This window comes from Desarmillaria tabescens (genome assembly GCF_030435595.1).
Source record: "Desarmillaria tabescens strain CCBAS 213 chromosome Unknown EV420scaffold_189, whole genome shotgun sequence".
NCBI classification, from domain to species: Eukaryota; Fungi; Basidiomycota; class Agaricomycetes; order Agaricales; family Physalacriaceae; genus Desarmillaria; species Desarmillaria tabescens.
In genome coordinates this window covers 1-23,297 of record NW_026848488.1, presented here as the reverse complement: position 1 = coordinate 23,297, position 23,297 = coordinate 1, and the positions used below count along the sequence as shown (strand labels likewise).

Sequence of the window (23,297 nt, the reverse complement as noted above, 5' to 3'; positions counted from 1 at the left end):
CCTCCATATAATATGCTTTTTATCGAAGTATTGGATATCGCGCTCTCAGCGAGCTGTCTGATGGTTAAAGGTGGACTGCAACACCGTTAACTAACGCAAGCACGAAAACATAGATACGCACCCGCCGAGCCGAACGATATTCTCTGTTTTACACAGTCTAGAATGAAGTATCAGTTAGCAGGCAAGAAAGCTGTACCAAATGAAATGAATGGAATTACTCCGCAGCTGCAAGTATTGAGTAAGAATGAGACCTTTAAACACGAACAAAGTCGATTCTTGCCTTGAGGTACATTCCATGTGCGTGTTAAAACGACCTTGAATCCTTGAACAGCACAGTGCATCTGAAAACGGGTGAATATTGATTCGTTACCATGTCGGCTGCCAGTCTTACAGTTGCGAGGTTGAAAGAAGCCTGTGACAGCACCCCTGGAAACAGGAAACCTTCCTGAGGACCTGTCCTTGGTACCTGAAGGAGTGGTTCGCCTCGTCGAAGGCGGTCTCTCCCTGTCAACAAAGCTATCTAGTACAATTTATAAGCTCAACGAAATAGTTCATAGAAAAGAAGACATACATCAAATAACGTAGTCAAGAATGCACGATGTGTGCTCAAGACACCCTCTTGAACGAACAACGTCACTGATGAGCTGTGAAACAGGTTCAGCTACTACGTACTTGGTAAGCCAGTGGTTCCCGACGTAAAGATAATCATTGCGTTATCTTCAGGTGAAATTTGAGGATCGTCATTCAGCACCGAGCCAATATCTCCATCGTATTCGGAGAAGACTCTACTCCAAACGTCCATGCCTTCCCAATGGCCTTTCCCCTCGTGATCCTCGAGGACGAGACATCCTGATGCACCACATGCGAGCCTAAGCTCAGCACCAATCGGTTCGACCATGTCAGCTCGCTCGGTGTCAAGGATGATCAGTGAGCACTTTGTAAGCGTTATACAGTGTCGGAGCGGCTCCAATGGCAGCCACCTTTTGGTACGATCAGCAAACGACCAATGAAAGGCATACAGAAGCAAATTTTACATGGTCACAAGAGCGGTGACGGCACCCAGGAGATCTGTTACAAGACTGAGTCCTCAGTTTTGAAGCAGACGTGAGATGCAACGCACGGCAAGCCCAAAACACGATCAAGTAAGTCGGACAATTTCGAGAGCAGATGGTTACTCGATCCCCTACCCCGAAAGTGAGTGAGTAGGTGGTTTTACTAAAAAAAAAAACACCAGGATGTCCTTACCTTTCTTAATACCATAAACATCTCTCAAAATGGCAGAACATTTGACCGCCTTCTCTAATACCTCCTGGTAGGTGTGACGCTCTTTCTCGTATACTATATAGATTTTGTCCGCGTGCTCCTTGGTCGAGTGCAAGAAGAGGTCTCGCAAGGATGGCCAGAGATTCTTCCAGACTTTCAAGACCCTCCCGTCAATGACCTAAATTGCATTTAGACCTTCAAAGAGTAGACGGCAGCTCAGAGCACTGACTCGAGTTTCAATTTCGAGCAAACTTCCTGGTCCTGTGAGTATTCTGTCGGCTAGTCAAATTAGCATACGAATATGCTGGCGTTATTTTTGTCAGTAAACTCACCTTCCTCGATAGAGCAGCGCGGGGTTTGTGTTTTAGCATTCGCCATGATTGATAAAAGTATCGTCTTGGGACCATGAAGTGGAGTATATATACTCTGTGGTTGAGAAGAGCCGTCTGGAAGGCGAGTCAGACACCGAGTCCAGAGCTATCGCACCCTCCGTTGAATGGTCCTCAGTGCATCCAGACAACCGACAAAAGGTCGAAAATATTATATATGCTGGCACTAATGAACGTCTTCATCGGATATTTGGGGGCTTCTGAAACTTATTGCCTCCATGGACTCGGAGCTGCCAATAATTTATTGATTTACAGGGGCGGGCTTGGGCCTGGCTTTCGAATTCAGACCCCCCGAGCCCGCCTTGAAACCCTACAAGGCTTGGGGCTGACTCGGGGTTAGGCCAGGGTCTGTAGGCTGTGACAAGGATCACATCTCACATGTGTAGACAGGATGGGGCGGTGTATTTCAATAGTCTGACAATACCAGAATTAGCATTTAAATGTTCTATCTAACGAACCTTTCTCTCCCGCAGTCAGATTCCAGCCTCGGCATTGAGCTCCGGAAACACATTCGAATTCATGGCCAGAGATGTGGGGTACCAGTTCAGACAAAGATACACGTAGTCACAGTGCCTATTCCTAATTAGCTATCTCTCGCGTTCCAGGTAGCTAGCATACTCACCGACCTGATCCCAATTCCTGTTCCATCTTCATCAATTTCACGTTCCTCCATCATTCGACCTTGCTTAGAGACCGCTCACAGGAAAGATATGGTGTAGTGGCACTGAGACCCACGCGGCACAAAGGTACTAGGTGGAGAGCACGACTGACTGACATGTGGCGGTTAAGAAAAGACGAGTGATGTGGCTGTGCAGGCAATTTGGCGACACCCTAGCTCATATTGATTGACACGGTGGTGGTTAAAAAAAGACCAGTGAGTGATGTGGCTGTGCAGGCAAGTTGGTGACGCCGTCGCTCATATTCTAATTACACCGATTACACCGTTGAGTGCGTCTCGTAGAGTAGAGGCTCTTCGCAGGGAGTGAAAAGAGACGAGGGCACATCATGTAGGAAAGAAATTGCATTTGAGGGGGATACAAAGGTATGGAATTAAACACCTAAAAATGTCGACATCTCGAATATAATTGATTTGCAAGCATCTAACGACATGGCACTGACTTGAGTTGTGCTGTATCTACCCTATTCTCTCCTCCGTCCTCCGTCCTCCTTTCCCACTCCTTCTGGGCTATGACCCTTAACGGTGCTTTGATAATCTTCCCAGAAGACGTGTGATCTCTTCGATTCATATTCATCTTCAGCGACCCAATACAACACTCACCAAATCCACGATCATACAGAATAATCATCGCTGGAACGGCATATTTGGGTAGCCTTTCCAGACCAATTACTTTAAGGGCCAGAACGAGCGGAGCGTAGGTCCACTCACAATTTTTTCTCCTCATCGACTAATCTGTCATATCCAGGCTCGAGAGTCACCAACACTACAGGCAACTCCCCCGAGTGTTCGTCGGGTGCATCGACTGGGCTCCTCGCACTGGGAGATTTTGACGAACTTTCTCTCTGTGTAAAGATGGAAGCTGAAGTGGCACTCGCGGTGGTGGATCAGTGCTCGATAGGGGAAGAGACATGGACTGGGAAAGCATGCGAAAGTGAGACTGTAGCACGGTTGTCAATGCGGAATACGGGAACAAATTATTCCCATCAGCAGCATTAACCTTCTCCATTCGTTCGCGGGTCCATATACTACCAGTTTAACGGCAGAATGAAAGAATCTGCAACGAGGATAGATCCAACATACTAGGGCCTGTGAACGTGTTATTCAGACTACGCCTTCAGATTACAGCGGAAGCCTGGCGTACCCCGGTCCATCGGCCCAAAATATACCGTCATAGAAACTGTTGTGGATCTTCAGTCCATGTTGTATCCATCCGAGCTAGGGGAAGAGACGACGGTCAAGAGATGGAAAGTCATTGCGCATAATGAGATATACCAAAACTTCTCCGGTATGATCAGCGGCCTATATACCGGAGAATGAGGCAAAGATCACAATGCGATACCTACGTTTACTTGAAAGGCGCTCGATGGCTGATGGAAAGCATGGGTCGATCGTAAGGTCTTTCAGTCCGTAGACGGGAAAGGTAACGGTCTCGACCAAGGCCCGATTAATTACAGCTTTGGCTTTTTTATCTCGTCTCGCATGAACTGGGGTGCAACACCAATATAATCATTTGCTGGGCTCAAAGCCGAGGCGATGAATTCCTTCGTATGGGACAACCCTAGCTGGAGGGAAGTGAGATAGAGATTACGCAGGAGGGAGCTTCCTTACATCCGAGCTTGATGTACTTGGCATCTATAAACAATTGGGGGAGGTCAAGCGGTAATCTATGGAATACAAGACTGGTACGCTCATTTCAAATGAGATTGTGCCTGAGCACCCCCGGCACCTTGCCATTGCTGTATATGGATAAGGTCTTGTGATTTTTATTAATCAGACTTGTTATTTGCCATAAGCAGCTATAGACTCAAAATAAATCAATATATATAGATACTTAAATAATTTATTAAAATTCTAATCTGGGTTCACGAATAGCTGAAGTCAAGGGAGTAAATGAGATCCTATCTCAATCCTATCTTGGTCCATCATCCGGCTCCTCACTCATCAATTTAGGTATGATGCTTCTCTGACCTTAGAGCTTGAGGATGCAGTTAATGTCATATTTGCACTGAAAAGTCTATTAATTGGGAGATATCGCGATGGGACGATCACTGAAGCAGTTTGCTGACCGATATTGGTGCGAACCTGAAAAGGCCTGTATCGATGAAATCAGCACCATAGAAGACCAATTTGGTGCAATTCTTGACACCATTATCCTTGCGAAGGTGATGGACATGGCCTGCATCTTTTTGCGTATCCCAACTCATTCATACTATCCCAGCTTTCGTGAGTTAGTCATTTCTTGAATGTGAGAGCCTTCCTAATCCTGTCTGGTAGATTCGGGAGCTGCTGGAGCAATGGACCGTGAAGTTGAATGAACTTTACACATTGCTTGGTGCATATAGGAACAGATCAATGCCAAGTCCATAGGCAACTAACCAACAAGAGAATGTCTATCATGATATTTGCCTCCTGGTGAACAACCAGAAGGATGAGTCCATCAAAACCTACACCAATGCCCTGTGTATTTTGGATGGCATCGCTTTTCATATTCGCTCGGTGCTTTGCCTTGTAAGGGGATCCAACACTGTTTAAATCAACTTCTGATTGTTTCTTTGCGAAAACTTTCATTCGTAAAGGTAAGATTCCCTTAGTATTCATGGTACTCGCTCTAACTGTAAGGTTTGAACACTCAGACCACCTCAGAACTACAATGATCTTTGAGGAGACTTTTGAACAAAATGTGCAACATTGGAAGAAAGCTTTCATTGATGCCATTGCGATATCACCACTCCTGCTCATTCTGTACCCAGGTTCTGGAGAACATATCTCCATCTCGCTTACTTTACAGGTAGGAGTTTTTTTTTACCATCTCACAAAGGTATCACTGATGTTTGCTTGCAGGTCAGAGGACGACTTGCATCTTATGGAAAACCGGAACTCCTCCAACGTATTGAGGAAATGCTCTGGCGTTGTATTATCGGTGTCGTGTGGGGCTGTTGGACAAGTGACACTGGATTGACAAACTTCTTGACTGAGGCTGCACCATTGATCTGAGGTGACTCTGAAGGAGCGGATACCTGGTTTTCTGATGCATTTGCTGCCCTTGTTCAGTGTAACCAAATCCTTGGCCTGGAGGTTCATATAGGATTGGCAAATGTTGCTTGGCTTAATAATAGTCAAAACTTCGAGGGAGCTCGCAAGGTGGGACCCCAGGCAGAACAACGCAGAGGACGTTCATCATCGCTGGCACAGAAACACCGAGTAAAATGGAAACCAAGGTCTTGCAGTGCTCCTCCTCAATTACTTCTTAATGCCTGCCACCTCCCAGCTTTTACACTTGGTTCGATTCCCAAGGTTCACCGCCTCTTGACATTGCAAGTGGAACAATGGGGCCACAGACACTTTCCGGCGCTCTGGCCCCATCCACCAAACACCGGCTTGAACATTAACGACCTCCCCACCATTGAGCTCGGTCAAATCGGTGAAGACGGTTCTTTGTTTGTTCGAGCAAACAAGTATCCCTTCTTGTATCACCGAAAGAGGCAACGATCTACATCTGTATCAGCTAGCCGAAAGCAACTAAAACAAGATCGCAACCTAGCTCATTCTGGAACAATGGTTGAGTCTCCCCCCATTTTAGTGGGTGAAAGATACCATACATTCTATCATTTGCCATTGCTTAGTAACGTATGTCACCCATCCCTTTTTCGAAATCCTATAAATGATGTTTTTTAGGAGGTTCAAGATCGAGCGTTGCTGGATGGATGGCATAAGTGCTGTATTAATGCCTCAGTTTCACTTTCTGTAGCACCCGCTGTAGAGTCAGCGCTGGTATATCGCCTGGATTTCGATTTGGCCATCAACAATCCTGTTCGCACTCTTGAACATTTTCGTGACCACAACATACTAGTGGTTGGTGCAACGACATCTCAGATCACTTGGACACTGTCATCACTTTCTAAGATCAGAAATCCTGATGCAAATCGAGATTTTCAAGGTTTGTGTTTTTTGTTTGCAACATGACAATATATTAACACAGTATACAGACCACCAAGGACAGGGCCGTTGATGGGGTGTACCCCGTTTTGAACTCGGATTATGTTTTCTTCATAGTAATATTCAGTTAGCCAGATTTAGTAGTTACAGATAGTTTAGTCCGAGTTTAGAAGTAGATTACCTCAGCAATCCACCCTTTGACTCATACCACCACCTCTCCCCGAAGTACTTGCAGGATGAGGCATTGCTCTAGCATCTATAGAGCACCTCATTCACATCACCGTGACATGCATCTGTCTTTACGTGAACTGCATGAAGAAAGCCAGGAAAATGAAGGCCTTATTTTGAGTGTGCTTCGTCTGCCCTGCCGCACCCAGGATTTGCATCCCTTACAACTGTAAGGAGCGAAAATGAACTCTTGTTTCAAAACTGACTTATTCGTAGAATTTTTTCCAGTGACATGGGAGTTTTCAAACAGATGTCTGTTAACACAGAGCGCATCTTTCAGACAGAGGGGTATCCTGCATCCACCACCCACTTCTGGTATGTGGCAACTAAAAGTGCTATTAACCGCATCAAGCCCTATTGTCTTGGGGTTTGTACAGTTATCCAAGTTCATTGTGGCCGCCAGCTTTGGTACCTCTTTCAACGTCGCATTAAAAAGCATGACAAGTTGATACATGTGTACCATGACTGGGATTCTGACTTCATTAATGACCCAAAGCAATGGAAAGCAGAAGTTGTTGTCCTTGAGCCTGGTAATGTCCTGTACGTCCTTTCAATGATATGGTGTGATTACCGCTGATAACAAGAATAGTTTCATTCAACCAGGCACTCTTCATGCAGTAGTGACACTTGAAAATTCCATTGTCAGAGGACAACATTTTTACACTACTACAACTTTGTCAAAAACCGTTTTGGGTCGGGTTGATACTTATATACATGGGGTCGAAATCGAGAGAGTTCTGTACTTCCAACTGAGGGATCTCCTCTTTCGACTGATTTTGTACCTTGAAGATGGGCTGAACACTGATAGTAAGCCAATCAACTAATTGTTTTCTCCGATGCCTCATCAGAATGGTTTCAGGCATAGAAAATGATTCGTCCAAATTCAAGGTCAATACAGCTGAAGGGCTTCTTGACATAGTTGCACTCGGCAACTTGCTCCTCTCCCTTCCTGCCTTAGACATTGTCACTATTTTCGATGCTCATAAACCAGATGCATATGGGCCACTCAGCGAGGGGAGACAGGCATATTTTGACATAATATATCGTCTTCAGGAGCAGTACTCTCTGATTCTCTTTCCCGACACACCATTTGCCCATGATGCATTCACCAAACCTTTGGATTCTCTGGTCTCACTTCGCATTGCTGATTTTGCAAAGACTTCTTGTTAGCCACTAACTCTCAAAACTTGGATCAACTAGGGATCACCACTCGCACTTTGGTGGATGATACGATAGAGGTCAAAGTCTTGTGGACGAGCGAGCGACGGACAAGTAGTCACGGAGCCGGGAGCTTTGAGTTAGGTAGATTAAACCTTAGCCAAAGCTGGGGTTTAGACCAGCTGAGGCTCTACTTAAATACACAATGACTAGGCTATAAATAGTACTGTGAGAATGCATCCGTGCGGATCGCATGAAAGCATAAGCAAGAAACGTAATAAAAGAAAAATGAATAAACCGTAACATTACCCCCTCCTTAAGACTCGTTCGTCCCGAATGAGTCATGAGACTCCCATTCCTCACTGTCAGAAGAGGACTGCCTGGAATCGGAGTAAAACGATAGTACATCGTCGTCCCCCTCATCATCTGTATTCCAGTTTTCGTGAAGTCTTTGGAGGCTTTGAAGGTCTACCTCTTCCTCCATGTTGTCCTCTTCATCAACGACTGGTACTCTGTCCGCTTCGTCCGTTGTAACTTTTGGCCATTTTCCTTCAACGAAATCCATTTCTAGTTCGGGGTTGAATACTGGGTGCCAATTGATAGGTGTGTCTTCGACTATCCTATCGATTTCCTCTGAGTGGGCCACTGCTGAGCATTGAGATGAAGGAACCGTGATGATATCGGTAAGGCAAGGGGTGTCTGGCTCATGGTATTTATATAGATTATTGGGTGGTATTTTGTTGTCGATCCCAATTGTCTTTCCTTTGTCGTTGACCTTCCATAGAACCTTTTGGATGCGAGCCTCATACTCGTTTACGAGTTGTTCGGCATTTGCCATATTTGAACGTTTCACCCAAGAGTTTTCCTCGGCCGGGTATCCCTTCCACTTTATCAAGTATTCGGTTATGGTTCGACGGGTTCGCCCTCGTCCAATGACTTTGTCTCGTTGCTCCACAATTTCCTCAATTTTGTACTCCTCTTCATCATCGATCAGTTCCGGTGGTGGTCTTTCTGGATGAGGTTGATTGGGGAATTCGGGAGCATGGTACGGGGTCAAAAGGGACTCGTTAAAGCGATTATGAATTTTCCAACCCATGGGGAGTTTAAGTTCGTAGGCGGAAGCCCCCTTTTTAGCGATGATGGTGAAAGGGCCTACCCGTCGATCCCTGAGCTTCTTGGTGGGTCGGGGTAGGTTCAGGTTGGTAGAATCCAACCATACTTTATCGCCAACTTGGTATTCCATGGCTTTGCCCTTATGTTTGTCGTAGGCCCTTTTCATGGATTCGGCCGCTTGCTCTAGAGACTCCCTCGCCCTCTCCTGTACTTCTTGGATTCCCTGGACCAATTTCGAAGCTGCTGGGACTACATCGGAGCGCTGGGTTGTCTTGATGACTTGCCCATCCCTCCCAAACACCACCTTGAAAGGGGAATAGCCCGTCGCGGAGTGTTTTCGATTATTGTGAGTGAAGGCAGCCAGTGACAACCATTCGCTCCAATCATCCTGTCAGTAGTTAACGAACATCTTGAGGTATTTTTCAATCTCTTGGTTGACCCGCTCGGTCTGTCCGTCTGTTTGTGGATGATAGGCAGTAGAGGGGTTCCCGGTGACTTGGAGAAGAGCGTAAAACTCCTTCATGAATTTGGATATGAAAATTGCCCCCCTGTCTGAAATGACCTTTTCGGGCATTACCCTGTACGGCACATAGACCTGGTCTCGTAGGATTTTCGCGAAGCTGAGGGACGTTAACTCCTCGGTGCAAGCGATCAGGATAATGGTTTTAGAGAATCTATCAACTATGACGAGGATGGAGTCATACCCCTTCGAGTTAGGGAGCTTTGTGATCATGTCGACCGATATATGAGTCCACGGACGATTAGGCACCTCGTTTGGATGAAGGGGTGCTCTTTTGGGGCGGCGATCCGCCTTGGTCCATTGGCAGACCTCACATCCCCTCATGTACGTTTCTACTTCACGGCGCATGCGGGGCCACCAGTAGTCCCGAAGAACGAGCTCTTTGGTCTTCTCCACCCCGGGGTGTCCGGCGGTAACATGATCATGTCGAAGGGCTATGATCTTGCCCCGTAATCCCTTGTCCATGGGGACATAGATACGTCCATCATACCAAAGTAAGTCCTGGTCTCGTGAAATCCCCTTTTCATGGTTGAGAGAGTCAGAGATTCCCCAGTCCCACTTACGGGCATCATGGGTAGCTAATTTGATTTCTTTGTGCAGCTCCTCCTGCGTTGGCATTGCTAGGGCTCTGAAGTGTTCGGCTTCCAGGACAACTATATCCTTATTGTCCTGTCGCCCCTGGTCATGATCTGCTCGTCGTGACAATAGGTCGGCCTTGCGGTTTTGAGCCCCCAGCTTGTGATGCAGGGTGAATTGGTATTCTGCCAATTCAGTAACCCACCGAGCTTGTCGTTGGTTAAGCTTCTGGGGTTTGCAGAAATACTGGAGATTGGAATGGTCGGTCCAGATCTCAAAGTCCTCTCGTGCTCCCATGAGGTACTGGCGCCACTCTTCCAGGGCTATCATGATGGCCAGGAGCTCCTTGTCGTAGATCTCATAGTTTCGCTCGGTAACGGAAAGGGCCTTGGAGAGAAAGGCTACGGGTCGCCACTTTTCCTCTTGCCACTGGGATAACACCGCTCCAATGGCCCCTTCACTGGAATCCGCTTCTACTCGAAACTTTCCTTCATCGAGGGGTATGGCTAGGACGACATCCTCTCAAAACAGTTCTTTGAGCTTGTCGAAGGCCTTCTGCTGCGCCTCTCCCCATTTCCATTCAGTCTTCCCTGTAAGCAGGGTTAAGGGTTTGACGTGCTTGCTGTAATCCTGAATGAATCGACGATAAAAGTTGCAGAACCCTAAGAATGACTGCAATTCCTGCTTCTTGTGGGGGGTAGGCCAATCCAGCAACCCTGCAATCTTCACCGGATCCATTCGAATCTTTCCCTCGCTGATGATCACCCCCAGGTACTCCGTTTCTTCCACTTCGAATTCACACTTCTCGGCCTTTAAAAACAGGTGATTGTCGCGAAGGATTTTTAGCACTTTTCGGACAATGCGTCGGTGGTCCTCCTTAGTCTTGGAGGCGATGAGAATATCGTCTAGGTAGACAGATACCTCTCCGGCGGCAATGAGGTTCTTAAAAATGTCATTCATCATCCACTGGAAGGTGGCGGGGGAGTTGGTAAGCCCAAAGAACATTACCAGGGGTTCGTAAAGACCCCGGTTGGTTCAGAATGCGGCTTTCCACTCATCCCCTTGCTTGATCCTGACATTATTATATCCCCACCGCACGTCCAACTTGGTGAAGTACTTGGCCTTCTTCAGCTGATCCATCAACTCCCCGATTAGAGGTAGCGGGTAATGATTTTTAATGGTCATTTCGTTAAGTTTTCGATAGTCCTGTACCGGGCGAAGTTTCCCGTCCTTCTTTTTGACGAAGAAAAAGGGGGATGCCATAGGGGACTTAGAGGCCTGTATACGACCAGTGGATAAGTTCTCGTCCAGAAACTTATCCAACTCCTCCTGCTCCATCGGGTTTAGAGGGTAAACCTTACAGTCGAGGTTGGCATTAGCATTGGGAATCAGTTCGATAGCGTGATCCCAGGGCTTTCGCGGTGGCAACTCGTCAAAGTTTTCTTTATCAAAGACGTCTTTGAACTCTCGATATTCCTCCGGTACTATTTCTTCGAAAGACTTCGCCGTCTTTTTGGCGTTGGCCTGGGCGGCTAATTCATTGGCTTTGGTCCCCATGGCCCGCACGTGGAAGGCTTCTTCAAAGTCTATGACCAGAATGGTATCCCCTTCTTCATACTCGTCCCACTGGGAGGTAGGGTCCGTGTCGGGTAGCGAGAAGGGAATCTTTCGACACACGCAGCAGGCAAGGGTTACCGCTCTGGTGTCCCAGTCGATGAGCGGATTGTGCCTTTGCAACCAATCATGCCCTAGGAATAAGGGGGTGGTGCCTAAGTCCACCACAGCCAATTCTATCCACTCCACATGGTCTCTGATTCGTAATCGCACCTCGGCATACTCCGTGATGTCCCCTCCTTTATTCCTCGTGCCATTGGCATTATACATGGGAATGGGTCGAGCAGCCCGCTTGAGGCTGAGGGCATGGTTTCGTGCCCAGTTGCGGTCTATAGAGCTCCCGGTGGCCCCACTATCCACTAAGGCCTTCAGGGCGTGGGTTTCTCGGGTATCCAACGTCTCCAACTGCACATTAATTGATACATTGCGCCCCTTCTGCCCTCGTATGTACATGGGTGGTCTCTTTAGGTCCTCCATCCACTCTCATCTGTCCCTAGCTTCCACCGTGGTCTCTGGCTGTTCCTTGAGTACGTCCCACAATTCTCGTGTGACTTCCCCTGTCCTTCGGGGATGTACCCACCGTTTCAGGGTAGCGAAGGCAGTGGGTTCGTCTTGGGCGAGGTGTAAGGCTCGGCGAGTCCAGTGGGTCCCAAACGGTTCGTAGTACATGTCGATGACAGATCTCCTGACCTCAGGTGTTAGTTCAGGCTCGGGGGTCACAGGAGACTTCCCCTTCGGACCGGTAACCGGGATATCAGATCGTAAGTGGGCTTCCTCGTCTTCCACTTCTTCCAACGAAACTTGGGGTTTCTTGCCTCGAGGTGGCAGTTGGTCACCGGGCTGGTCGATAAGGCCCCTTGGCGGCATTTGGTCACCTTCCGTCGAGTTGGTAGAGGAGGGCTCGCTGCCCTGTGTTCGGCCCCGGCCAAGGGCGCTTGTGTGCAGCGTTGTAACCTCTACTTGAGCTCCATACTCATCCTCATTCCTAACGCCGGCGGTACTCTCGGAAGTCCTAGGCAGTCGCACACGTATTGGCTCCTCAAGGGGGTCAGCATCGTTTGCGGATGAGTCCGCTACTAAATGTAGGTGGTCCCCTTGATTCTTCGCCTCAGCTGCTTTACCGCCACTGACAGAAGGGACAGCCTATAGGGAAGGCCCATCTGTCGGAACCGTCGGCCGATTCTCCCTGCCGGGGCAACGACCACCACGTCTGGCGTCCATCTTGTCCTGACCTGAGGCGCTCGCTGGGTTCTCCAGAACTTTCCCCGTTCAGTCAGGCGGGGGTGTCAGAGGTGGACCGGCCCCTAGGGGTTCATTGCTCGACACAGGCCGCATAGAGCGGCGGAAATCCCCTCCTACGCCGTTGGGTTTTTGCGATTCTTCATCCTTAGTTTCTTCTACTGGTAACGTGGTGAAAGTATTGGTATATTGATCATATGGGGTACCTACATACGTAGTATGAGTCCGACTAATGTTACAGGAGCGCGCACCAGGTGAAACTAAGTCCTTTGCCGACGCCGTCGAATCGCTTACTTCGACGCCGGCTCGTCTTTTGACGACTTCTCGTCCTTGACCTCCTTGACCTTCGTGTCTTTTCCCAGTTCCTCTTTCTCTGCTTCAGCGAGTAGTTGGCGGAGGCATTGGATGGTTGGCTTTTTACAAGGTGGGAGTTTAACGGGGAGCCATTTTGATTTGTCCATTGGACATTTATGATCTCGGCTCCACCCGGTATTTCCGCATTTGAAGCACCGCTTGTCGGACCGCAGCTTGTCGATTTCCATCGGCTGCCCGGCACCACCATAGGTTGTTCCCGTGGCGTCCTTCTTATCGCCACCCGATCTGCTTCCTTTTGATTGGTTGCCTCGACCCAAACCTCCTTGGTTCGAGGAGGTCTTACTGCCCAGGCCTTGGGCGACGTCATATCGATAGTTGGCATCGATCCTAAGGACTTGTGCCTTCCACTGCGCATAGGTTGTGGGGCACTCGTTGTCCCCATGCATAACTGTTTTGCGAACTGTCGGCCTAATCGCCGCTTCGATGGTCTCGAACATCTGCTTCTCGTCTTCGAATTCTTCGCACTTGTGAGCGAGCCGCTCGAACTTCATGAAGAACTCCACCATGGATTTGAAGTCAGCTTGTCGGACTTTTTTCCATTCCGCCTTCCATATCATTAATTCGGCTACCTCCCGGAACTGGACGGTTAAGTCGTGCGAGAACTCCTCCCACGTGGGGAACCGCCAGTGTCCCTGCGGGGTGTGGTACCGATAGTATTGGTCTACCCACCACTGCTGCGCTTCTCCACGAAGGTATCCTTGGGCGAACGTAATTTGATAGGGGTTCTGCCCCTGCGCGTTCATCGTCTAATATTGGGGGAACACCTGGAAGTACACTTCACAGTGATGGAGGAAGCGGGTGATATCCAAGGATACTCTGGTGAAGTACTCTGGCTGAGTGATTAACTTTGGTTTGATGTCGTTCCATGGATTATTGGCCACACCTGGGGCCAAATCCCATGGAGGGATAGGATCCAGAGGAGGAGGAGCAATAGGCGGGACCGGCGGGTTTGGTGGTCGGGATAGTGACCGTAGATGTGGGTTGCCGGCAGGTGGGGGATATCCTCTGAGGTGCCTGGATGGGGGTGCCGTTGGCGGTTGCTGTGGTACCGCGGGTTCTTTTCCCTTCTTGGACGGCCTGGCGCCGGGGTCATCCCAGTCATTGTCTGGGTCTTCGGGCCCCGCTCCCACCATGAAGTCTATCATTTCGAGCGGGTTAGGCATCGGCTGCGGGCGCCTATAGGGCTCGCATTCCTTCTGAACGCCCTCGGGGTGTACTTGATTCCATACAATGGCGGCCCAGTGCCAGGTCTCCACTTCTAGGATATTCTTCATGAGGTACACATCCCCTAGGTATTTGGCGTGTTGGTAATCTTCGCCGGCTTCCGTAAGAAGCCACTGGGGGTCCCGTTCCATGTCCTCCATCATGATCTCGTACAGCCCATGCCACGGCAGGATATTAAATATCGTCGGTACCGGGGCGGTCGGGTCCGTTAGGACTGTCCTTACCGCCGTCATCACCTGGACCTCCAGGGAGCTGTTTGGGGGTCGACTCAGCATCCTTGTTCTCCTGCCTCTCTCGGGCGAGTCGGTCGATCTCCTTGTTTCTTCTCCAGCGTCCGATGTCCAAGTCGGGGTCGCTGATCTCTGACTCGTAGGCCTGCCAGGCTCTTCTTCAGGCCTCGAGGTCGAGTCCCGCCCTCTGTACATTTCCGGAGTATCTGAGCGCGGCGGCTCGTTGTCGGTTTTCAATTTCTGCGTCGGTGGCATCGGGTTCGACAGGGAGGTCGTAGTGGCCGTGGGGTCCAAGTAAGGCGGCGATTTCTGCACGTCAAGTGCATGCGTCCGCCGCTCTTGCTCTGTCCATTCAGGCCTGGATTTCTGGGGTGAGCTGGGCATCTCGAGGGAGTTCGAGTGACTCGACGAGCGTGTGGTAGAGAAGCATCCATGGACGCTGGTTGCTAGGGACGGGGTCGGCGAAGGCTCTCGATGCAACGGACGGTGTAAAAGGGGTGATGTGGGTGAGGTCTCCGGTGCTGGCAATCGCTCCAAGCTCCTCCTGACTGTAGTCCGGGAACTCCTCCCAGAGCTGCTGATCCGTCGGTTCAGCCCAGGCGATGGGGGTAGCGGGCGTTGTGGTCTCTGGGCTGAGGGGGACAGGGAGGCCCCACGGGGTCGGGACTCGGGCCAGAGGAGTTTCTTCCCCTGGGTCGGCGTAGACCCAACTGGTCCGCAGGTGCCAGGTGACTGGGGGTCCCCGGTTCGCAGGCCAAACAGGTCCAGGGGACCTTGCTCCATCTGAACGGGCGGTAGTCGCGGCGGAGGCCCCAAGGCTAAGCTCTCCGGAATCCTCGTCGTAGTCGTCTCTTCTTGCCCTTCGGTGCCCCTCATACTCCCTTCGATCTCTGGCTTCCTCTGCGTTGATCCACCTAGTTTGAGACCTTCCACTCCAGTTGTCTCCGGTATTGGTTGCATCTTCTTCCTCGTCCGGGTAGAGGTCACCGAGGAGGTCTTCGAGTCTGATCCTTTCGAGCTTGGTGTCAGCGCCTTCTTCGCCCTCGTCCACAGACCTGCTGCTTTGTCCTCTGACTCCATGGGTACTTGACTGGCCTTCGACTGTAGACTGGTCGAAGAGGCCTGGAAGGGGCGAGTCTCCTCAGTCGAGGAGTACGCCCCGGGTATTGGTGATATCGACTGAGTCTGCTGACTCTGCGGTAGCACTTCTGTAGGAGTCGGTGCTCAACTCTGAGGATCGCGAGCTGGACCGCGACGATCTGTATAGGGACTCTCCAGGTCCTCTGGGTGTGATGGGTCTGCCATCGTGTAACGTTTGCTGAGAGGCTGCGGGGATGACTATTACGGGCAGAGGATATGCCGGCTGACTGGGCACGTAGTGGAAGGGTAGTTGAGCGCGAACCCTTCTCTGTTGGCGGCAGCAGCGGTGTATTTGGTACAAAGAAATGGACAAGAAAAAGAGTATGAAAATTGCGGAGATTGTGGGAATGGCGTCGGATAAGGGCATCCGTACGTGAGTCTATCCTTCATAAAGTCCGACGGTTATGATTAACCATGCAACTGTCAGGACGGGGTAGAGTTCACTAGTCGTAATCAGCATGATAACGGCTGAGATTACGATTGCTTGTACGATGACAGTGAACGGCATCAGTTTGAAAACGAGGGGTGTTCTTTTTTCAGAGTCGGATAATCCCAATGTAGAGTCCTACGAGGTAGGCCACAAGTACGTGGGCCGGGACGTAGAATCGACACAGGATAATGGTGATTGCTACTCTTGTCAACGCTGAGGTTAACGGGTCTTGCAATAGGAAAGGCAGAACCCAAAGGGTGACCACCGTGAGGATAAGGATGGGATGAATTTTGAGTGCTTTTTCCATTGGTCCACTCGCCATGCGCTAACAATCACGAGATTGTCCTTTCGAACGCAGAGCGATGACCTCTTTCTGGTCAAGCGGGAATATCGAGTTGATGTTCGACCTGTGCACTGATCAACGTATAACGAAGATGGGTAGTACACAGAGTGAGCTTTGGAGTTTAGCAGAGGTGTCGTTGGGTAGCGTTCGTTCTCAGACGTGGCACTAGGCAATGTTGGTACGAGCTTCGGCTAAATGTTAGCCACTAACTCTCAAAACTTGGATCAACTAGGGATCACCACTCGCACTTTGGTGGATGATACGATAGAGGTCAAAGTCTTGTGGACGAGCGAGCGACGGACAAGTAGTCACGGAGCCGGGAGCTTTGAGTTAGGTAGATTAAACCTTAGCCAAAGCTGGGGTTTAGACCAGCTGAGGCTCTACTTAAATACACAATGACTAGGCTATAAATAGTACTGTGAGAATGCATCCGTGCGGATCGCATGAAAGCATAAGCAAGAAACGTAATAAAAGAAAAATGAATAAACCATAACACTTCTGCCATTCATTTTGCATGGTCTTTGATACTATCTGCAAGGAAAGCACAGGGTTGGCAGAAGGTGTACTTGAAAGCCTTCAAACAGTCAGTGGAGAGGACACTGGACTTCTTTTTTGCTTGTACTGGAACGTTGGGAGACTGTAAATATGTGTTGATAGACTATTCCATCTTAGGCCCACTTTCTTCATCTGGCCAAGGGCCCGTCCACTTGGTATGTGATTTCCCAGACAGCATTCATCATTTAACCCAAATCATATAGATGTGACTGTAGATGAATGGGCAGTGATGGTGGTGAAAGAAAGAGTTGCTGAAGTCATGCAATCTCCGGACTGATCAGTATAAATGTACTTTCCCATATATACTTCCCAAATATGTTATCAGTGGTTACGATTTTGGATGTGGCCTACCGTGAAAACTTTGCTCTCTGTATTCAAATGCGCTATTGCATATTCCCGGAACGGTTGTTACATTGGACCCTGAAGTCCTTTTTTCAAGGACATGTACTGATGACAAGTTTATCAGAAGCTTCCAAATGTCCTTATTCCCATCGCACTCATGTGTCTGATCCTATCTGAACTTCAAGCCTTATAAAAGCTCTCGTCAGGTGTGACATCAGCTCTCCCTCTGATATCATTGGTGACAGCCTTAACCCTGGGTCAACATCCTTTGCTGGGGCTGCCCCGTTGCAGGAAAACAAGGCAGGTGCAGAGGCTTCAATCCCCGTGGAACAGAAATTCCAATCCTATGTACTCTTTCCAGATGGCGGATGCGGCAGAGAGCATTCACTCCGAGTCAGTAATTTTTATACACTCCGGTTCTGACCTTGATATTTTCCTCAGTGTGGAGAATGAAGAAAGTATTCCCACCGATGAGGAGACGAGTGCTGCATTCATGACCAACCATAATCGTCAAAACAAGTGATCACTAGCGCCGAATGGCAGGATCTGGTGCAGTATGACCTTGGTGTGTGAGGACACACAGTAGCAGACGTGATATGGAAAAAGGGATGCGGAATGTGGGGGATTTTTGTACCTGGAACCCCTGTCGCTCGATGGCATTTCTGACTAAGCAGGCCATCCAGCTCGATGACCATTTTTGAAATTCCTTCATCGAGACCAAAAAAGGAAATCGAGTTCAGACATTGGACTACACTAATTATGACGCACGCTCTCCATTCGACTTGTTCTAGTCACTCCATTCATTCCTATGCATATAATTGGCTCATTTCTTTATTTCTTTAAGGTTGTGTGATGATTTCCCTGCCTTTGAAGCATCTGAATTCTCCTGATGTGTCTCAGGCGATGACTATCCGCATCTCCTTCCTTCCAACGCTGGTCAGTAGTGACTTTGCTGCTACCATTGACAAGGAAGCATCGGGCAGAGAGACCATTCAGTGTTTATAAGAGAGACATTAGGCTGACACAATAATTTGTCCATTCAGTGTGGATGTCACAAGAGCAATGTGGGGATTGAAGATGGCTGGATCTTGTCATCTCAAACCTCAGTTCTCCATTTTATGGTATTAATCAGCATTTTCAATGTGTAGTTGCCTTCATCCATATTGGAATCTTATAGTACGCACCACAGAGCATGATTTTATGCGTCCTAGGTGAGAATAAAAGTGAAGAAAACACCCTGCCCAAATCAGGCATCGTCATCCAGCTAAAGCGACTCAAGCCCGGCTTTAGCTGGCTCCTATATGGGCTTGAACCTAGAATGAGTCTGAGCCAATACAGACTCAGGCTCGCCTTATTACTATTGATCAATGGTCACCATAATCCTGAAGTCTTTTTTAAGCAGATATCACCCCATGACAAGCTAATCTGACTCTAACGTTATTGTCGTCTTCTATCTAAAATTGATCCAAAATACATGCCTGCATGCCAATCATTTCGGCCATTGCCTCCAGTGAAATAAAAGCCTCCGTCAGGTGTGACACCAGTCTTATCTTCCCCATCAAGATGCCATCGGATATCGTTGGTGACAGTCCCAACTTGGCGTCGAAGTCCTCTGCTAATGCTTCCCCGTTGCAGCAAGACGATCTGGGCATAAAGGCTCCAAGCCCTAGGGAAGGTGGTATTGAGAACACGAGTCCCGCAGCAGAAGCACAGACCTCCCAGTGAGTAATTTTTTCACCCCTGCATTTGGAGCTTGATATTGCTATCAGTGTGGAGGATGAAGAGCCCACTCCCATACGTGAGGAGCATCATGCCCCGCGTCCATGGCCAATCATGGTCGTTGAAACAACTGAAGACTTCATGGACTTAGAAGACTTGGATGTTCACCGTATCATCACTGCCACCGAAGGTAGAGTCTACCTCAGCATTAGCATTCGGTATGCCAGGGAAAACTAAAGTTTCAGCTCTGTTATATTGGCTTCTGTGTCTTCACATACAGTTTTGGATCGAATGCAGTTTTATGAGCTTTGTTTACTGGTCTGTTGTATTTTCAATACATTGGAAATGTTGCTCTTCTCTTTTCATAATTTGGTTAATTCCTTGTGTTATTTCTGCAATATGATATTACGACGTGAAGATGACTCAGATATCTAGCACTTTTTCATCATCATCCTTGTGTAGGAAGTGACATTGTGCACTTTATGGGAGGAAGGCAATAATTTGTATATAACAAGTAGCACAAACAAGCAGCAAAGCTCACTCCATTAGATTTGGTCACACCTTCAGCTGTCCGTTTTTGTGTAATGATAGTCAATCTTCAAGGGCTCGAAAGATTGCTGACTGTCCTGACATCGATAAGGCTACTCGCTTCCCTCCCCTCTATTCGCTCCCACATACTGCCTGTGCTGCAGTTTCCTACCACTCTCCCAATGTATTGCACTTGGATGCTAGGAAATGCCAGGACTATCGATGGCAGAGACCACGACTATTGCAGAACTGACATGTCAACGTTGTATTTGTGTGGGAAATACAATCTGTGCTTTGCAGAGGGGGATTTAGCATATAGAGACCAATCAAAATGCGGCAGGTTTTGCATCGGTCTTTATACTAGGATTATATCGGATTCACAACATCCTCCCCAAAAAGTAGCCTCATTTGCATACCAAGTTAGTCGTATAGGTAACCCCTGTCGCTCGATGAGATTTATGACTAAGCAGGCCATCCAGCTCGATGACCTAATTTCAAATTCTATCATCGAGATCAAAACAGGCAATAGATCTAGACTTCGGACTTTGCACCTTGGCTTCAAAACTGCCAGAAGCATGTTTGCTGCTGCATATCTGGTGTGCAATGCACTCAGCGACCACTTCGCTGAGAAGACACACAGCCAGGGAAGCCCGGAGCCCAGCAAGTGATGAAGCTTTGTTAAACGCAATTGCTATTCTGCCCATAAATTCATCCTTTCTTTACGCCTGAAAACAGTCTCGACTGAAGATGAATCACCATCTCCTGATGTCGCTTCTGAGGACTTCACTTTCAGTCCTGATGCTCTTGAATCCACAAATAAGCTGTCTTTTGAAGACTTTGTCCGACGCATCCTATCAAGCTCCTGCTTGACTTGGCCAAAATCACATCAGTGGAAACCATCTTACCATGTCACCAAATTATGCCGGCTTGAGTGCCACATAGCAGAGCTGTTTCAATTGTGAGAACTTGGACTCAAATTCAAGCAAATGAGCATCTATCTAGACCAGATTCAGATTCAGAGAAGGAGAACATGGTCTATTCATGGACGAGGTAGGCAGCATACACCAATTTCCTTGCCACCTTTTCTTATATGTCGTACCAGCAGACGACCTCATCATTCTGTTCCACAAGCACCAACCTCATCATGAAATGCATCCCTGCCTGGACAGCCCCAAGTGCCTCTGGCCCGATTATAATACGATTTTCTCCTTTTTTTTGGAATGTATATTTTGAAACAGCAAGTGCAACCTGTAATGTAATTATGTACAGAGCCTGGAAGCTCATCCATGACAGGGGTGGAATCCAAGAATGCGCAGATATATTTTGAGTGCGGGTTAGCACTTGAGTCATATTGCAAGAGGCAAAAAACGCAGAAACTAGTATGATTGACAGTCATTGCTTTACTTTAGCCACAATAAACATAGTTTTAAAATTGTTAGAAGAGAAACATAAATTGGCCAAAGGCTGTCATGAAAAAACACACATCCTTAGCGCATACAAGTATTTCATACGAAGGCATTATAGAACGGACTTGCTTGGTGTGTACTCCGAGTGCATAGATTCATCCTCACCTGACATTGGTTCTGACTCGACATCAGATTCCTGAAGCTCCTCGGGAGCATCCTTCTTTTTCTCTGTATTATCGTCCTTTGACCCACTGTTATCTCTGCTGTGGCCATCCTCTTTCTTTCCTAATTCACAGTCATCTCCATCACTATCATCACTATCATCTTCAACGTCAGAGCAATCAAAATTGGTGGCTGTATTCCAGTCAAAATAGGCACTCAGATCTGTTGTGATTGTTAGATTAGCATATGTGTCAAATTCCCCACTTACCAAGGAGGTCAACTTTCTTGCGAACCAAAAATATGGGCCTAACATGCAAATGTGCCACCCGTCGCTTGTACGCATGGAGAAAGTCGGTGGTCAGCTCCATTTGCAAAAAGGTCTCCAACGAATTTGCAACATCTTGACGAAATGAATCAAAATTAAACATGAGGGATTCATGTTCTCCCTGAGCCTTGCGCACTCTTAAAGCCTTTCGAGCGTAGAAGATCAAAGAACACCCAAAGTGAGCCATGGAGCTTCTAGCAAAATCCCCAATGTTGAGAAACTGAGCATAGACGCTTAATTTGTCATCAACAAGGATGGTGGAATCGATGGAGGGCTCAACGGCATTATTTTCTGCAAGGAAAACTAAACCAAAATCCACCTGCAGACGCCGGATTATGGATATGTAGGCACCTACGGCCATGGTGATTGTGGGCCTCGTGGCGTCGGTGGAGTCTGGCAGGATGCAAGGAAGTAAGGCTGATCCGAATATACACAGATTTCCCAACGCAATGAGTTCGAGCAGTCCGTCTCTTGTTATACTGGGAATGTCTGTGTCTTGAGCTAGTAGTATTGGTAAAAGCAAAGAATGCCACTAGTTAGAACCGCTCACTTTCAGGACCTTTCTCACCAATAACGGTGTGAAAGTAACACATCATACGAAGGAGGAGCTGATGAAGCTCTGGGTGTACAACATTGATGATCCTGTACCCAAGCATACATGTATGAACCCAGCCCGAGACGGTTTTCGAAAGGGTAACGGTGGAATAGAAATGACCACCCCTCACAATGCAGTTCTCGAGCGTCAGAACAGCATGATGAGTATCAGGACGCATATAACTTCCTTCGTGTTAGCATGTTTCAACATATTGCAGCATGAACTTACAAGGCAGAGCCGGGTTCCAGCAAAACAACTTTGGCCTCCCATTCCCTAGGATCCGGAATAAATCCAGGCGCCCAATCACCCCATATACTCGTCTATACGACTGTCTTGTCTTCGACTCCCATGATGCTGAAACACGTACCACAACTTCTGCCCACAAAGAACTTCCATGAAGGTACCAACACCGTGACAATCAGAATGAATATAACTGATCGCTCCTTTCGTCGCGACTAACCAGAAATTTGTTGCTGAGATTGGATAACTGGCATCGAAGATATCTTCTGGAAGGTCAGATGTCTGCTCAAAGGCTCTGATGTGGCTTGATACAATCCTAACATTCATGAGCCTCCAAAATGAAATGAGCTAAGGTTTTCAACATACGATTGTAAAGGGTGTCCAGTTTCAGAAGTGCTGCAGGGCAGAGAGAGTGCGTTTAAAAACATGTCCTTCATCTTCCAGGCCTTCCTCATATATTTCACGTAAGGAAAGATTGACATGAAGATAGTCCTTTGTCTGGTCAGAGCTTTGCCTTTGATGATCTAGTGGAGCGTAAGGATCAATATTTCACGGAAGGGGTGAGCCTAACCTTGGACCTCTCGGACAATATCAACATTGCCAACCTTAGATAGGTCGTTCAATGACCAGGTGAGAGGTGAAGTCTTTGTGCCATAAAGGAATATGTGGTAGTTACGGAAGGTCTCCAGGGTCGCCGTAGGATTCTTCATTGCATTGGAAAAGCTCAGAGTCACGATCATTGATTCTTCCAAGCCCTTTCCTGTGTCGGGCTTGTACCGGGACTACCTGTCTTGTCATTAACAATGCAATCATTCCAACTGCGAATGGTGATTCGATCGTCAAGCTCCTAATCAAAAGTGAATATCTAAGATTTCCGAGAGAGAGAGTGTACTAACATTGGACAGCAAGGGAAAAAAATCGCAAGAAATGTACTCCTTTCTCTTCGGATCCCAAAGGATCGGAGAAAG

At 48.0% G+C, this 23,297-nt stretch overlaps 3 protein-coding genes across 3 annotated transcripts; 2 read left to right on the top strand and 1 right to left on the bottom strand.

Annotated features, from left to right (window-relative positions):
* Nucleotides 1–4,367: 4,367 nt before the first annotated feature.
* EV420DRAFT_1488667 (uncharacterized protein) lies at nucleotides 4,368–7,665 on the top strand (the record flags this gene model as incomplete). Its single annotated transcript, XM_060470640.1, has 11 exons — nucleotides 4,368–4,554; nucleotides 4,606–4,637; nucleotides 4,699–4,792; nucleotides 4,908–5,119; nucleotides 5,173–5,275; nucleotides 5,327–5,958; nucleotides 6,007–6,268; nucleotides 6,724–6,810; nucleotides 6,873–7,035; nucleotides 7,142–7,302; nucleotides 7,355–7,665. 11 exons carry the CDS (start codon nucleotides 4,368–4,370, stop codon nucleotides 7,663–7,665), a joined length of 2,244 nt encoding a protein of 747 aa, XP_060321729.1.
* Nucleotides 7,666–18,917: 11,252 nt separating this feature from the next.
* EV420DRAFT_1488666 (uncharacterized protein) lies at nucleotides 18,918–19,378 on the top strand (the record flags this gene model as incomplete). The annotated part of the gene is made up of 3 exons (XM_060470639.1): nucleotides 18,918–19,075; nucleotides 19,124–19,291; nucleotides 19,354–19,378. The coding sequence occupies 3 exons, from the start codon at nucleotides 18,918–18,920 to the stop codon at nucleotides 19,376–19,378; spliced, it is 351 nt and encodes a 116-aa protein (XP_060321728.1).
* A 1,741-nt stretch (nucleotides 19,379–21,119) lies between these two features.
* Nucleotides 21,120–22,656, bottom strand: EV420DRAFT_1488665 (uncharacterized protein; the record flags this gene model as incomplete). The annotated part of the gene is made up of 6 exons (XM_060470638.1): nucleotides 21,120–21,391; nucleotides 21,438–21,813; nucleotides 21,850–21,995; nucleotides 22,045–22,271; nucleotides 22,318–22,362; nucleotides 22,457–22,656. 6 exons carry the CDS (start codon nucleotides 22,654–22,656, stop codon nucleotides 21,120–21,122), a joined length of 1,266 nt encoding a protein of 421 aa, XP_060321727.1.
* Nucleotides 22,657–23,297: the final 641 nt, after the last annotated feature.